The 13,266-nt window shown below is 46.1% G+C and overlaps 1 protein-coding gene across 15 annotated transcripts in view; it reads left to right on the top strand.

The window, feature by feature from the left end:
* FBRSL1 (fibrosin like 1) overlaps positions 1–13,266 on the top strand; it is a 495,930-nt gene that overhangs the window by 393,542 nt on the left and 89,122 nt on the right. For 11 of the 15 annotated variants that reach the window (XM_063173525.1, XM_063173533.1, XM_063173532.1 and 8 more), the window contains one exon: positions 8,868–8,921. The exons of the other annotated variants lie outside the window; for them this stretch is intronic. In XM_063173525.1, coding sequence (XP_063029595.1) covers positions 8,868–8,921 — 54 coding nt within the window. The remainder of the gene's footprint in view (positions 1–8,867; positions 8,922–13,266) is intronic. 15 annotated transcript variants of the gene reach the window in all.

Genomic DNA, 13,266 nt, shown 5'->3' with positions numbered 1-13,266 from the left:
CGCTTGCTTTTTGTTTTTGTTTTTGGTTTTTTTGCCTTTTTTTGGTGCGTCTGTGGGCTTTTCACCCCTTCGTGTGTTTTTGGCCCCGCGGGTGATGGACCCGTAGCGCCGTCTGCGCGGCGGCTCCGGAGCTGAGCGGGCGCGGGGGCGCAAACTTTGAGCCCCGGGTTCGACCGGGGGGAGAGAGAGAAAAAAAAAAAAAAACCAAAACAAAAACCAAGGGGGAAAAAAATAAAAAGAAGAAAAAAGCGCGAGGAGGAGACGCTGTGCCTGCAGCCCCGGGAAGAGCGCAGGGAAGGAGCGAGCGGCGGAGGAGCGCGGCGGGAGGAGGAGGCGGCGGGGGCCGGCGGGACCCCCGGGGCACCTCCGGGCCGGGAGCCGCGTTGTGCCGCTGCGGGGGGGCCCCGAGCGGCTCCGCTCCGCTCCTTGCCGCGCCCGCCCGGCCGCGCCCGGAGGATCATCCCGCGGGGGCCCGGCGGGCCGGCGGGGCTCGCCATGCTCTGCGCGCCGCGCGGTGAGTAGCGGAGGGAGGGAGGGAGCCCTCCGGGCCGGGGACCCCCCACCCCACCACGGGGACTGCTGGTGCCCTCGCCGAGCCCCGTTCCTCGGCGGGGAAGTGTTTTCCAGCCGGGGAGCCGGCGGCTTTGCGGTCAGCCGAGGGGAGGAAATCGCCGTGCTTCCCGCCGGTGTGGTGGTGGCTCCGTGCGTGCGGTCTCTGTGTGTTTCTCTTTTTCTTCTCTCCCTCTTGCGCCGTTCTCGGCGCAGCCGAGAGGTCGGTTCGGCTTTCCCGGTGGCTTCCTCGGGCTGGTTCGCTCCGCGTTCTCCCGAGCGGGGGTCGCGATGCGGAGGGGCAGGAGCCGCTCGCTGCCCATTCCCGGAGGCGAACCGAGGAGCTCTCCGAGCGGAATTATGGAGGGGTGTTTTGCGGGAGAAACTGGGTGTGTTTGAATAAAACACAAGACAAGAAAGCGGCGCGGCAGCGCGGAGCTGCTTGGATGCGATGCGCTCCTGAGCTGCCTTTTCTTTTTTTTTCTTTTATTTTTTTTTTCACCCCATTTCGCACATTCCTCCAGTGCGACCGCATCCCCCTTCCCACCCTGGCGGGGAGGGTGAATAATAAATATAATACATCTTGAAGCTGTGCCTGCTCCGGGCAGCGCGGGTGAGCGGGTGGCCGTGGCCGTGCCGGTCCCGCTGCGCGCTCCCGGGGCGTCTCGGGGGTCCCCGCGGGCGGAATATCGCGGAATATCGCGACTTGGCTCTGCCGGGTGTTGCTGGCTGCCTGGCGCTGTAGCCGGCTGCCGGATGAGGCCGGTGTTGGTCTGGGATTTCTGGCTGTTGAAAACGGTAACAAACTCAAAAAAAAAAATCCGTGCCCGGCGGTTTAACCCCTTCGATGCGGCCGCAGCCCCTCTTCTCGCAAGTCTGAAAATGGTCGTCGTGGGTTTTTTTTTTTTTTTTTTGTTTGTTTGTTTGTTTTCCCCCTGTGTGTTTTGGCGTGAGGATCGGCGCCGCTGCGGGCCGGGCGGGTTGTGCGGGCCAGGCTGGATCGGGGTGCGGGTCTGCGGGCTCCGCTCCCCTCCCCGCGCCGGCCGCGGGGCCCCTCTGCTCAGCCGGAATGAAAAATTTAATCCAATTAAGAAATTAAACCCTGTATGTTTAAAGTGACAAATTTGAGAAGGGGAGGGGGAGGCGAAATAAGATTTCCAGGTCACTGGTTAACTAAAGATGGTTCGGAGAAAGAGCTCGGGAATAAGGTGAGGGCAGAGGGAAGGAAAGAAGGACCTTTTAAAATGGCAAAGGCTTGTTTTTCTCTCTGGAATTTAAACTGGTTTCCAGGCTTGTAAAATCTTCTTGAAGTTGCGAATTTATCTCAGGAGGCTGCTTGGCAGCTAATCTTCTCAAGGCATGTCCTGATTTTTTGTAACGTTACAGTATCTGAGGTCCTTTTAACCTAATTTTGTAACAAAGATAATTTCTTGTTATGTAAGTTACTGTTCTGAATGATTGCTTTGGGTCTTGGAGAGCGTCCTTAACTGGTCTCCCCTGGGCCGCAGAAAGTGGAATTATTTACTTCGTTATCAATTCTTGAAAGAAAGCCTTGCTCAACTGGAAAAGGCTGCCAAGGTATTACAGGAAAACAGAGTCTTACCATTCTTCTTTCTAGAGAGTTAAATCTTTGGTCATCCCTGATCAGAATTTACTTCAGAGGTTTATGTTTATGTATAAATCCGATTTTCCCCGCATACAGACTTACAAGGGTGAGCTGCTTGAATTATACACACGGCATTAACTTCCCACAAGTGGCAGGCTCCTAATGCTCTCTTCAAGAATTTCCTCCTTTGCTGACAGCAGTTCCCTAAAACTGCCCTGTGCTAAAGCCAAAAGGCACCAGCTTGAGATGCCCGATTTTCTTTTCCAGTGGAGATTTATGCTGTAAGACAAGGCAGTATTTTATTTAGCTGGATACCAAGTTTTCACCAGTATACAGTGGGGTTTTTTTAAAAATTTTATTTTGTTTGGAAGGTGGGCTATTCTGAGTGAAACCTTAAGCCTTGTTTATCTGAGAGGGGCAGTCTGTTCTCATAAACAAACGAAGCAGTAAAATATATCCCAGTGTTATTCTATCAGGACATGCAGTCATCTGCTGGACCTTGTGGCCTGGGCTGGCTAAATCAAATAGCACTGTCACACGTAGCTCTGGTATTTTAAAGTTTAAAAAGGGATTGGAGCATGTCTCCAGTTCCAGTGACAAACTGCAGATATTTAGCAGTAGTTGATACTTATTTTCCTCTGATTTTCAAGAATGTGTCGTCTTGAAGTGTTAACTTTGAACAAGGGGTATAAATATTAGTGTTTGCTGTTGTGGCTTCTAAAGTAAAACCTGGTGGGATGTTTGGTGGTGCTATGTTGACAGAAGTGGCTGTGAAAAGGGCTGCATTCTTCAGCTGGCTGGTCTGTGCTGTGTGGTACTTTTGGAGAGCACAGATGTCTATGTCATTTTCTGCCTTGAATATTTTCTTTCTTTTCTTTTTTTTTTTTTTTTTTTTTCTTTTTTATTCCTTTAATCCCTGCATCCTTATGTTGAATTACCCACAATATGGTATATGGTGTCTGGATACACTGGAATATGAAACAGTTTTTTAAAATCCATTAAAATAAAATTCTTTGTATCATCAGGTTAGGAAATGTAAGATGCTTAATTTAAATGACTTTATGAATTTGTAAGATCTGAGGTCAGGCAGGTATAAGAATGTGTTACTCCTTGCTTAATAACATGTTTGAGGAAAGATTGGCATCAAGCATCAGAAATAGAAATTTTAGGATCTCCTGGAAGTTGTTGGTTTTTTGTTTTTTTTTTTTTATTCTTCTGAATAAAGATGGGAATTCTAAACTAGGTAAAGAAACATATGGTTTTACCAGAAATGATTTCCTAGACTGATCAATTACTAGGAGATGTAATGAGAAATATACTCCTTAGGGGGAGGAAGGAGGGATTGCCATTACATAATATCCCTTGGGAGAATTTCTGTATCGCATAATGAGGTTGATGATGGAGCATTTGGGGAAAATGCCTATGGATAGGAATTTGTTCTTCAGATTTCCATCAGGAAAACATATTACTGGGAAACAGGCTTGTTAGAAGTAGTACTGATGTGTTAGTAGGTGAGTGCTTTGCCTCTGTACACATTTCTTTTGTTCTCATAACTACTGTGTAAGAGATTAGGTAACTCTAAGATTGAAACATCTGCAGAATGAGAGATGCCAGTGAATAATTTCCTCATTTACTTAACACCAAGGGTAAACCATTAAAGGCTTATGTTCTGTTCTAGGCTTTGTTAAATTATTTCTGTTTGTCTATTGAAAATACGTCCTGAGGAGAAGTAAATCGCTAGCCTTGATGGGGGAAACTGAAATTGCCTTACCTTCATGCTGATGAAAATGAAATATGTAGAAATATATATAGGTGATGTGTGGATTCAGCAAAACCTGGTAGCTGGACGCATATTTTCAGAGTCTTTGTGATATCGTGAGGATCACCTAGGAGAAGCTCTTGTTAAAAGTTACTTCAATAGAGTCTTACTCTTTTGGTAGCAGTTGCCTTCAGGAGGTAAATAATCCATTTCCACACACCTGCCCTCCAGCACTGTTGATGCTCGGAGTTCAGGGAGCCTCCAGGAGCCTCAGCCTGGCCCAGAGGTGTTAAAACCAACAGAGGAAAAGGTGAACAGCCTTAGCACCTCTGTCACTGCTGGGGAATTTGCCTGATTTGAGCTGCTCATTTAAAACCCCAGTGCTGGTGATTTTAGCAGCGTTTCAGATGGCTCGGCCAGCTTCTGTCCCTGGAGTGGCAAATGCGCTCCAGCTTGGCGGCTCCCTCTGGCAGTCGGGTTGTGGGGGCGCAGTGACCCCTGACGGTGCCGGGGGTGGGTCCCAGGTGGGCGCAGCCCGGGTTTTGGGAGGTTTTGGGTGATTTTGGGGTTTTTGGGGGTTCAGGTGCGGGGCCGGGCGCGCTCGGAGCGCGGCTGCGCCACCGTGTGGCCGCGGGTGTGCACTGCGCCCAGGTGCGCCCCCAGCGCCGCCCCGGCCGCGGGGCTGCCCCAGCTCGGGGCACCTGTGTCACCTGTGTCACTCACCTGTCCTGAGCTGTGAGACCCTGCCCCAGCTCGGGGCACTGTCACCTGTGTCACTTACCTGTCCTCAGCCATGAAATCCCGCCCAGCTCGGGGCACCTGTGTCACCTGTGTCACTCACCTGTCCTCAGCCATGAAATCCCGCCCAGCTCGGGGCACTGTCACCTGTGTCACTTACCTGTCCTCAGCCATGAAATCCCGCCCAGCTCGGGGCACCTGTGTCACCCACCTGTCCTCAGCCATGAAATCCCACCCAGCTCGGGGCACCTGTGTCACCTGTGTCACTTACCTGTCCTCAGCCATGAAATCCCGCCCAGCTCGGGGCACCTGTGTCACCTGTGTCACTTACCTGTCCTCAGCTGTGAGATCCTGGTCCAGAGCTTTCCGAATATTAGGAACGTGGTGCTGGATTTAAGCACCGAAAGTTTGCATAAAGGAATGAGTGGTTTTTCTGCACCATGTAGAAACTGTTTCTGCACTGCTGCCATCAAGGAAATGGAAGATAAGTGTGAGTGATACTGGTGTCAGGACTTGATTGCAAGTGGTGATTTTCCTTGCTGCCTGTCCTGTTAGGGCTTCACAGACAGGGACCCCTGCATTAACCATCTCAGAGGCACTGGTAGTGACAGCATCTCTCAAGGTAGCTAATGCAATTTTGAGCACAACCTGTGATTGATTGTTCTTGGAAACTTCATTTAGAATGATGGTGTTGGCATGGACATAGACAAATAGGTTCTTGCAAACACCCATTTGTGCCTTATATGGCTGCATGGGAAGGGTTAAAGATAAATGTGTGATCTTGAATGCTGTAAAAATAAACCTTCCTTTCTGGTGGGTGGTAAGAGGAAAGCTGGAGTTTATATGAAGCCAGCATTTCAAGGTGCCTGTTTGTGTTGTTACCAAAGATATTTCTAGCTTGCTTACAAAATGAGATTTTTTTTTTAATGCTTTTATTTTTGCAAGTACTCAGTCTAGCTTTTGCTCTAATGGAAAAAGTGTTACAGTTAAATTGCTGTGGAAGGTAGCTGCAAGATTTTTAATATTGAGTTGAAGCTGTCTGGGTACATTGTTTGCCATAATGTTTCTGTGGGGGGTAAAAAACATCTGTACATGGATGCTGTTCCTGCAGTAACTGCTATTCCAGAGGAGAATCAGGGACAATAATGGATATAAATCTTAGGGCTTTTTTTTCCTGGAGGAATCAACAATAAGAAGTGTTTAGGCTATTAAGATACCTGCAAGAATATCCTCACTCCAGAGCTGTCGGTTATAAAGTTACAGCGCATTCCGCCTTCAAAATGGTTGGAAATCCGTCATAAATATCTCTTTCCCACATCCCCTCTATCTCCCTGGATGATTGGCTTTCTAGCAAAGCCTTCCGTAGAGGGTGTACTGTAATCCTTTTACGTTACTCCTTCAGTGCAGATTACGCAGCAAGAAATAATTAGGAGATTAATTTTCACCTGTCACTGCCAATAATAGATAACCTTGATACAGTGACAGGGCGAGGGATTTGCGTGGAGGGGGGAGCAGGGGAGCGTTTAACCCTGTCGCGCTTGCTGCAGGCACCAGGCAGAAAATGGTTGCCAGAGCCACGGTGACCTCCGTGCTGGCTGCCACGGGCAGGCACGGCCGTGTGGGGCTCCTGGCTCTCCCCCGTCTCCCTCCCACGGATGCTTTTTGCCTTTTGCTTTTTTGCCTTTTTCCGCGCGCTGCGAAATTCGCTCCGCGCCGCAGCGGAGCCACGCGCGCCTCCTGCTAATCAGCCCCGAGCAGCCGTCGGAGACCTTTGTAGCTTAGGCTTTTAATTCAAACGCAGTTCTGTTGCTTTTCATGATTTCAATTCCCAATCTGACTGGTGTTCCTAGGCTGCGAGGGAAAAGGAGAGAACTAATGAAGATGGCTTCATTAGGCAGAGCCGTGGTTTAGCCCTTGCTTCTCTCCAATAAATGCAGCTGAAAAAACATCCCAGAAGTAACTGGGGTTTTGGTCTTCAGAGGAAGCAGAGCTGAGGTGTTTCTGCTCCCTTTCAAAATTAATTACTAGCTCTCATCAGGTGAGCTTAAAAAAATGCAGCCTGTGCTCTAAGGCACTGAAGGTAAATGGGAAGGGAAAAAAGCCACTCTTTCCCCCCCACACACACACATACTGTCTTCTTTTTTATTTTTTCTCTCCTTTGTGCTTAAGTTTACAATCTGTTGAAAATGTAATGGGAAACCAGCCTACAGAAATTGCCATTATTCATATCATCGTGAGCTCATTTATTTTATCTGCAATAGTAATGATAAGACAGACTGCTTGGCAATGCTGATAAGCTGAGAAATATCTTAGAGCTATTTGTAAAAGTTAAAGCAGATCTTGGTACTGAGAGATAGGGAAACTGATGAGCCTTTGGGCAATCTGCAGAACTGAAAGCTAATAAAGATTTTAATAGGAAGGCCTCATTAGGATTAGGGAGATCTATTATCTGCCATTTACACAACACAAACAGTGGGGCAACTTCAATTTTTGCTTCTTTGTTCATTAAACACTATTGCTGAATGTGAAGCCTTTTAACTGGGATCTGGATCTCTTCCTCTTCAAGGAGCCATCACAAGTTGATGGTTGAGCAAAGATAAGAGGGGCAGCTGATGAGGGAATGTGTTTGGCACCTGGTGCCAGCAAACCCTCATAGTCGGGAACCAGTGCTTGTTGGAGGTATAGAAATGCTGCTGTTTGTAGGTGCCTGGGTGGCAGGATTCTCCTTAGTGTCTTTTTTTTTCCTCTTATGAACAGTATTTATAAACTTCTGGCCCTAAACAGCATGTTTAGAAAGAAATTAACACGTTGTTGTGCTGGTTCCCTGGATGGTGATGCTGCAATACTGCTATGGATAGCCTGGTGGATAGCTCAGCTTGGTGGAGTGGCTCCTTCATTAATGGTAATTAGCTCATGGATCTGTTCTAGCAGAGGAGCTGTCTCCAGTGCCTTTGGGGATTGCCATGGTAGGAGCATGTGCCATGGGTGACCTGATCCAATGGTTTGGTAGTTACACTCAGGACTGATTTTAGCACCAGGTGTGTTCTTAGACGTGTGATGTAGAAAACCTCCCTTTCTGAGGTTGTGCAGACACCTCATAGGCTCAATGGCTTTAGTCCTCATATGTAACACGGTGTGTAAGGTGCCTGTAAGCTGCTGAAAGAACATTCATTTACCTGGAGCTACAGATGTACTTAAATTACTTTTTTTTCAAGGACCATCCAGGCATTTTTGGTGGTGGAACTGAATTGTAAAGCAGGAGCAGAAACTGTGCTGGAAAATTCTTTGGTTTGCATTTAAGGTCCAAACCACCTTGTAACCTCATTCTGCTAACCTGCAGGTGAAACCCTTTTAACACACAGGTGCTGAGATCTAACTGCACCTCTAATGCAGATAAGGGGCTTTGTTAGGTGACATCCATGCTGGATGTGAGAGGCCACGTGTGACCACACTTGTGATTGGGAGCTGTCTGTTTTCTTCTCTGTGTGGAGCACACAAGTGCACAAGAGTCTTAGCTTCTCTCCATTTTCACAGCACAGACCAGCTCCCCTACTGCTGCTGGGTCCGATAACCCCAGTGGCACCTACAGTAACATTGCATCCGTGGAGCAGTGATATTTGGAAAGCATGTTCCTGTACCTACAGTAACATTGCATCCGTGGAACAGTGATATTTGGAAAGCATGTTCTTGTACCTACAGTAACATTGCATCCGTGGAACAGTGATACTTGGAAAGCATGTTCTTGTATCTTCAGTTAACTTTAATATGATGTAGCAGCCAAAACCCAAAAAGGACCACAGCACCACCAGCCACTGAGAAGTCTGTTCCAGAATGTAGTTTGAGTTCTGCTGGTTCAAACCAGCGCTTTCATAGGGCCTACAGTGCAATGATGGATTTAACTCCAAGTATTCCATCCTCCATGTGCTTAAGGAACTCAGAGCACCCTCCCCTTTGCACCAGCAGTGTGGAGACAGATGGGCAGGGCTGGGAGCACCTCCTGCCCAGGACTGAAATAAGTTCAGTTCCTCCCAGTGGGTTGGTGTGAGTCTGTTGTCCCTTGTCTGTGACCACTCACAGGTTCTGTCAGCCAAGCAGCGTGGCCTCCAAAGGCAGTAGTGCTGTTTGCACCTAACGTGTTGCTCCAGCAGGGCTGCCATTTGAGAAGTTTCTAATATTTATGTTTGATATGAATGAAACTTTTTGTTTTGTCTGTAGACCGCAACGGAACTGGAGCTGACTCGTATCAGGAGTGCCTTGATAACAAGCAAGGTATGAGATCAAGTCTCTCCAACATGGGCACTTGGGACTGATTTAGCTTGATTTCTTGCAGCTGAATTGGTTGCTGTCTCTGTCTCTATCACTCTGTCTCCCTTTTTTTTTTTTCCCCTTTTTTTTTCCCCCCCTGTCTCCAAGCCAATTCACTGTTAACAGTTCCATGTCAGCTAACCCATTAGCTCAGGGTCTCATTGCACATTTGTGAGAAGTCTTCTTGTTTTTAGCACCCCAAACCCTCAGCTGTTAATGGAGGAAGTGGGAAGATTAGAAGTAGCATGGGCGGTTGCTTGCGGCTGTCTTCTTCCTCGAGGTTTAGTTGCACAGCCAAGCAGAAAAATATTACAGTTGAGCTAAGGGAAGGCACGTGCTGGGCTGGGTTCCTTAACACCAGACATCCTGTTATCATTTGTGTGCTGACATGCTGCCTCAGACTTGTCCAGCCTGCTGTCTGCTGCCGTGCTCAAGTTGGTAAGAGCTGCAAACATCTCTTGTGATTTACAAGAGAGTGATGACTCTGAAGTGATGGTGAAGGAGGAATCTGTTATCCTTTTGCTCTAAACCTGGAAACAAGAGTCACATCAGGAAAAATTGTAAAAAAAGTACCTTGGAAACAGGACTTCAGTGGCAAAATCATGGATGTTGGATTTAGGAAAAGGGCTGGTGTGCTGTGTTCTGTTCAGATGCCTTTCTGAGAGCTGCAGTCAGAAGTGCCACTCCATCTCTGTAGCCATGTAGTAAGTGTTGAACTTGCTGGTAATCAGGGAGCATAAGCACCCTTCAGTCCAGAATATCATTTGTCATAAGCCGCAGCAGAGAGATAAGAGGAAATGCTTATCCTAACCAGGTTATAGGCATCAATTACAGGTCAACTTTTACCCTGCTGTTGACCCAGATCTGTGATAGTAGCTAGAATTATCATTGCCTGAAATTCTGATCCTTCTTGCGTAGATTTCTAAAGAAACATAAAAACCTGTCCTAGTTTTGGTGCTTGCTTGGGTTTAATTTTCCACAGGTGTCTCTGCTTTCAGTATCCATCAATCAGTGTTACATGTGCTTTAAGTCAAAGCTGCCATGCAGTGCATCTCCCCTTGCTTGTTGTTGGGTTTGGGATGGGATTATTTGGGGGGTGGGGGTTGGGGTTTTTTGCTTGTTTTATTTTCCTTCTCTCAAAAAAAAAAAGAAAAAGAAAAAAGAGGTACATTGTTCCTTTGGTGGCCTTTAAGGTCATCTTTTTCTTCACTCTTTTTCTCTACTGACTATAGTAAATACCTAATCATTGCTAAGCTTTCATTTCAGAAGTTACAACTGGAAGACTAATGTGGAAGAACTGTAATCAATAATGGCAATTCTTATTAGATTAAGTTTAAAAGTCTTGTAGACCAGTGTAATTCAGGAGGCTCCTTTGATAGATAATTTGTTCTTAGGAAGAGCAGTTTTCTCCAGTAACATTTTTCTCGTTGGCTGGGGGAGGCTGATCCACTTGTCATTTTGTAGAAAGCAATCGAGTTTCAGATTTAAAGAAAAATGAGTATTCTCATTTTTGGAAACTAATTGCAGTCCCTTTGATGTGCCAGTTACCCTGATTTATCTGACAGGTGGTATTAAATGGCGTTATATCCATTACTTTCATTTGTCTGTTAATACTCCAGATTTTTCTTGTCGTGTGATAGGTTTCTTTGGCTTCACTGTTAACACATGAACCAACTATCATTATAAGTACTTTCAATCCAGTATGGATTGGATGTGGTTTGGGTAATTTACCCTGTCCATGCTGTATGGTGGTGTTTAAAGCAAGAACCTTTAAGAATGCAGAAGTTTAAAGGAAGAATATACACAGTAACTTGTAGTGAGTCTCTTACTGACTCTGTTACATTTTTTGAGCGTGCCTTAGAGTTGAATCCACCATTTGCAACAATTTACAGAATATAAAATACATAGCTGACAGCGGACCCATAATTTTGGTTGTTTCTCTTGCATTCAAAACAAAACACCACCAAAGGCTGAAAGTAGCAGTGGCTGTTTAAAAGTATTAAATCTTCAAGCTATGTGAAATGCTATTGCCATGGATTCCTTTTATAACAGCATGCTTGTCTCCTGGAAATTATGCTATAATGAGGTTTGGTTTATATATTTTGCCCCTCTCCTCATTAAAGTGCTGTCTCTCAGAAGAAGCGCTTTGTGTTTTGAAATACTGCACGGTTAAAACGAAGGCAGGTTTATAACGATTTAATGTACTTGGGAGCCAAGGTTTTGCAGCTTTATGGCAAAGATGTTTTAACAAAGGGCTTTATGGTAAGGGTGTGCTGTATTTTAGTCAGGCAGTTGCTCAGGGGAAAATTTTCAGTGTGAGCACGTCACAGCAGCAAGGAGAAATTCAGAGGGAAGCAGGTTTCCGAGATCCAGTCACCAGCTTGGCTGATATTAAGGCTTAATTCTTTGCAGTTTCAAGCCCTGATTTTTTTTTTCTTTTTTTGTCTTTCATCTCTTCACTCAAGAAAGACAAAGCCTTGTGCAATATAATGTAACACCACAAGCAGGCCATTTATGCTTCCCATTTTTGTGCTTCAAGGTAGGCTGCAGAGTGGCGTGCTGGGAGCAGCCACAGGTGGGATTATTACACCCTCTCAGAATGGAGCTTGCTTTTTCAGCCTTATAACTCCAATATTCATTATTAAAATTGTACCCTAAAAGCAAGGCATTTTCTGAGTGTTTGTGGTTTGGAAGTAGAGAGGGCAGCAGTTCAGAGCAGTTGCCCATGCACTGCAGCAGAAGACGTGTCCTGGACCTGCCTGTTTCTCTGGGATACACTTAATATCCCATGGTTTCCTGAGAGCCAGGGGCTTCTGCCATGGAAAACAGGTATAAAATTACTACCAGACGTAGTTGTTTCTGGAGTTTCTCAATAGGAACTCACTGTTATAGTTATTAAAACAGTTCTGGTGTAGGGGTTTAGGCAATGAAAAGCCCTTAGAGAGGGCTCTGGTGGCAGCCCGATGTCACCTCTCATCCTTGAAACAGTGCTTAGAGAAGTTGAAACTGATTCCAAGTGTTTCATGTTATCATGTGTAGCACCTTCTCTTATTCATAGAAAAGGGTGTTTTACTTTGCTTGAGCAGTCATCTCTGTGTCCCTGTGCCCTCAGCTGGGCTGGTAATGGGTATTTTGCCCTAGTGGGCTCCAGGTTCCTGCTGGAGGAACCCAAGAGCTTTCACTTCTCCTACTTGTCCTGAGGAGTATTTCCCCACAGGTGAATTAGCTGGTATTTTTCCAAGATGAACACGGCTTCATCTTTTTGATGGCACTATTAACTCTTTCTGTTTTTCTTTGGATTTGTTACACCACTTCCTGAGTTCAGTGCTGCTTGCTGCTGGTGGATTTTGTTAGCTCATCTCAAGAGGGAGGATGAATGTAATTTGGAGCAGTGTTTGGGGGCCAGGAGGAAGGATGGTTAATCTTGACAGGGATCAAAATGTGGCTGCAGTTGAGCCAATAGAGCTCTGTCTGAGGTGCTGGAGGACCGAGTGCTCCTCCCTGGGTTTGTGCTGTGAGTGGATGCCAGTTGGAATGCTGAGCATGGGTAGCATGTCTGTACCATCAGGCTTGATTTTGAAGTAGTGGCAATAAACCAAAGACTTTTTCATCCTGTTTGCAGTCCCCTGGGCTGTGCAGTCCCACTGTGTGTCATCTTCTATTAGTCTCGATGCAACCAATGACCTTGTTTGTGTGAGCACATTAAGCACAACATTAATAGCTAATTTGACTACTTTGGATTCAGACAGGCTGCAATCCATCACCTGAACTCTCCTGATAGCAAATATGCTTGGATGGGATTAAGGAGAAAGGATAAAATGCCTGCTTGGCCCATAACTCTAGGAAATTGGAAAACTGCTTGTGAGCCTGTGTAGCTGATGTAGCACTTGGTGGAAGCATGTTCTTAACTGGGGGAAAAAAGCTGCAAAATGAGAAGTGTGTGGTCTTCATAGATGTTTGTTCAGCCCTCTTCCTGCCTGTCAAACACTGGCATGGCAAACGAGACCACCACGATACAGAGGCATCTTTTAGAAGATGTTATTGGGGTAAATTCTAACCTGTTCCAGTTCTTGGATCCCTTTTGATCCCTAACAGGATCAGTTTCAGGATGGCAAAGATGAATTATGAGGCAGATAAATAAAAATGGCAGACTGGCATGTAGCTGGACTGGAAAGTGTGGTCAAAATAGTTCTGTCACTGAAGATGTTATTTCCATTAAATATTTCGAGATTTAATATTGATTTCAGTGAAATTACCCTTGAAAACAGATTTCCTCCAAACCTTTTTTTTAATATATTTGTTTTGGAAC

Source organism: Melospiza melodia, chromosome 20, assembly GCF_035770615.1.
Source record: "Melospiza melodia melodia isolate bMelMel2 chromosome 20, bMelMel2.pri, whole genome shotgun sequence".
Taxonomy (NCBI): domain Eukaryota; kingdom Metazoa; phylum Chordata; class Aves; order Passeriformes; family Passerellidae; genus Melospiza; species Melospiza melodia.
Note: the sequence above shows the minus strand (reverse complement) of the source record. Positions and strands in the feature narration are given on the sequence as shown.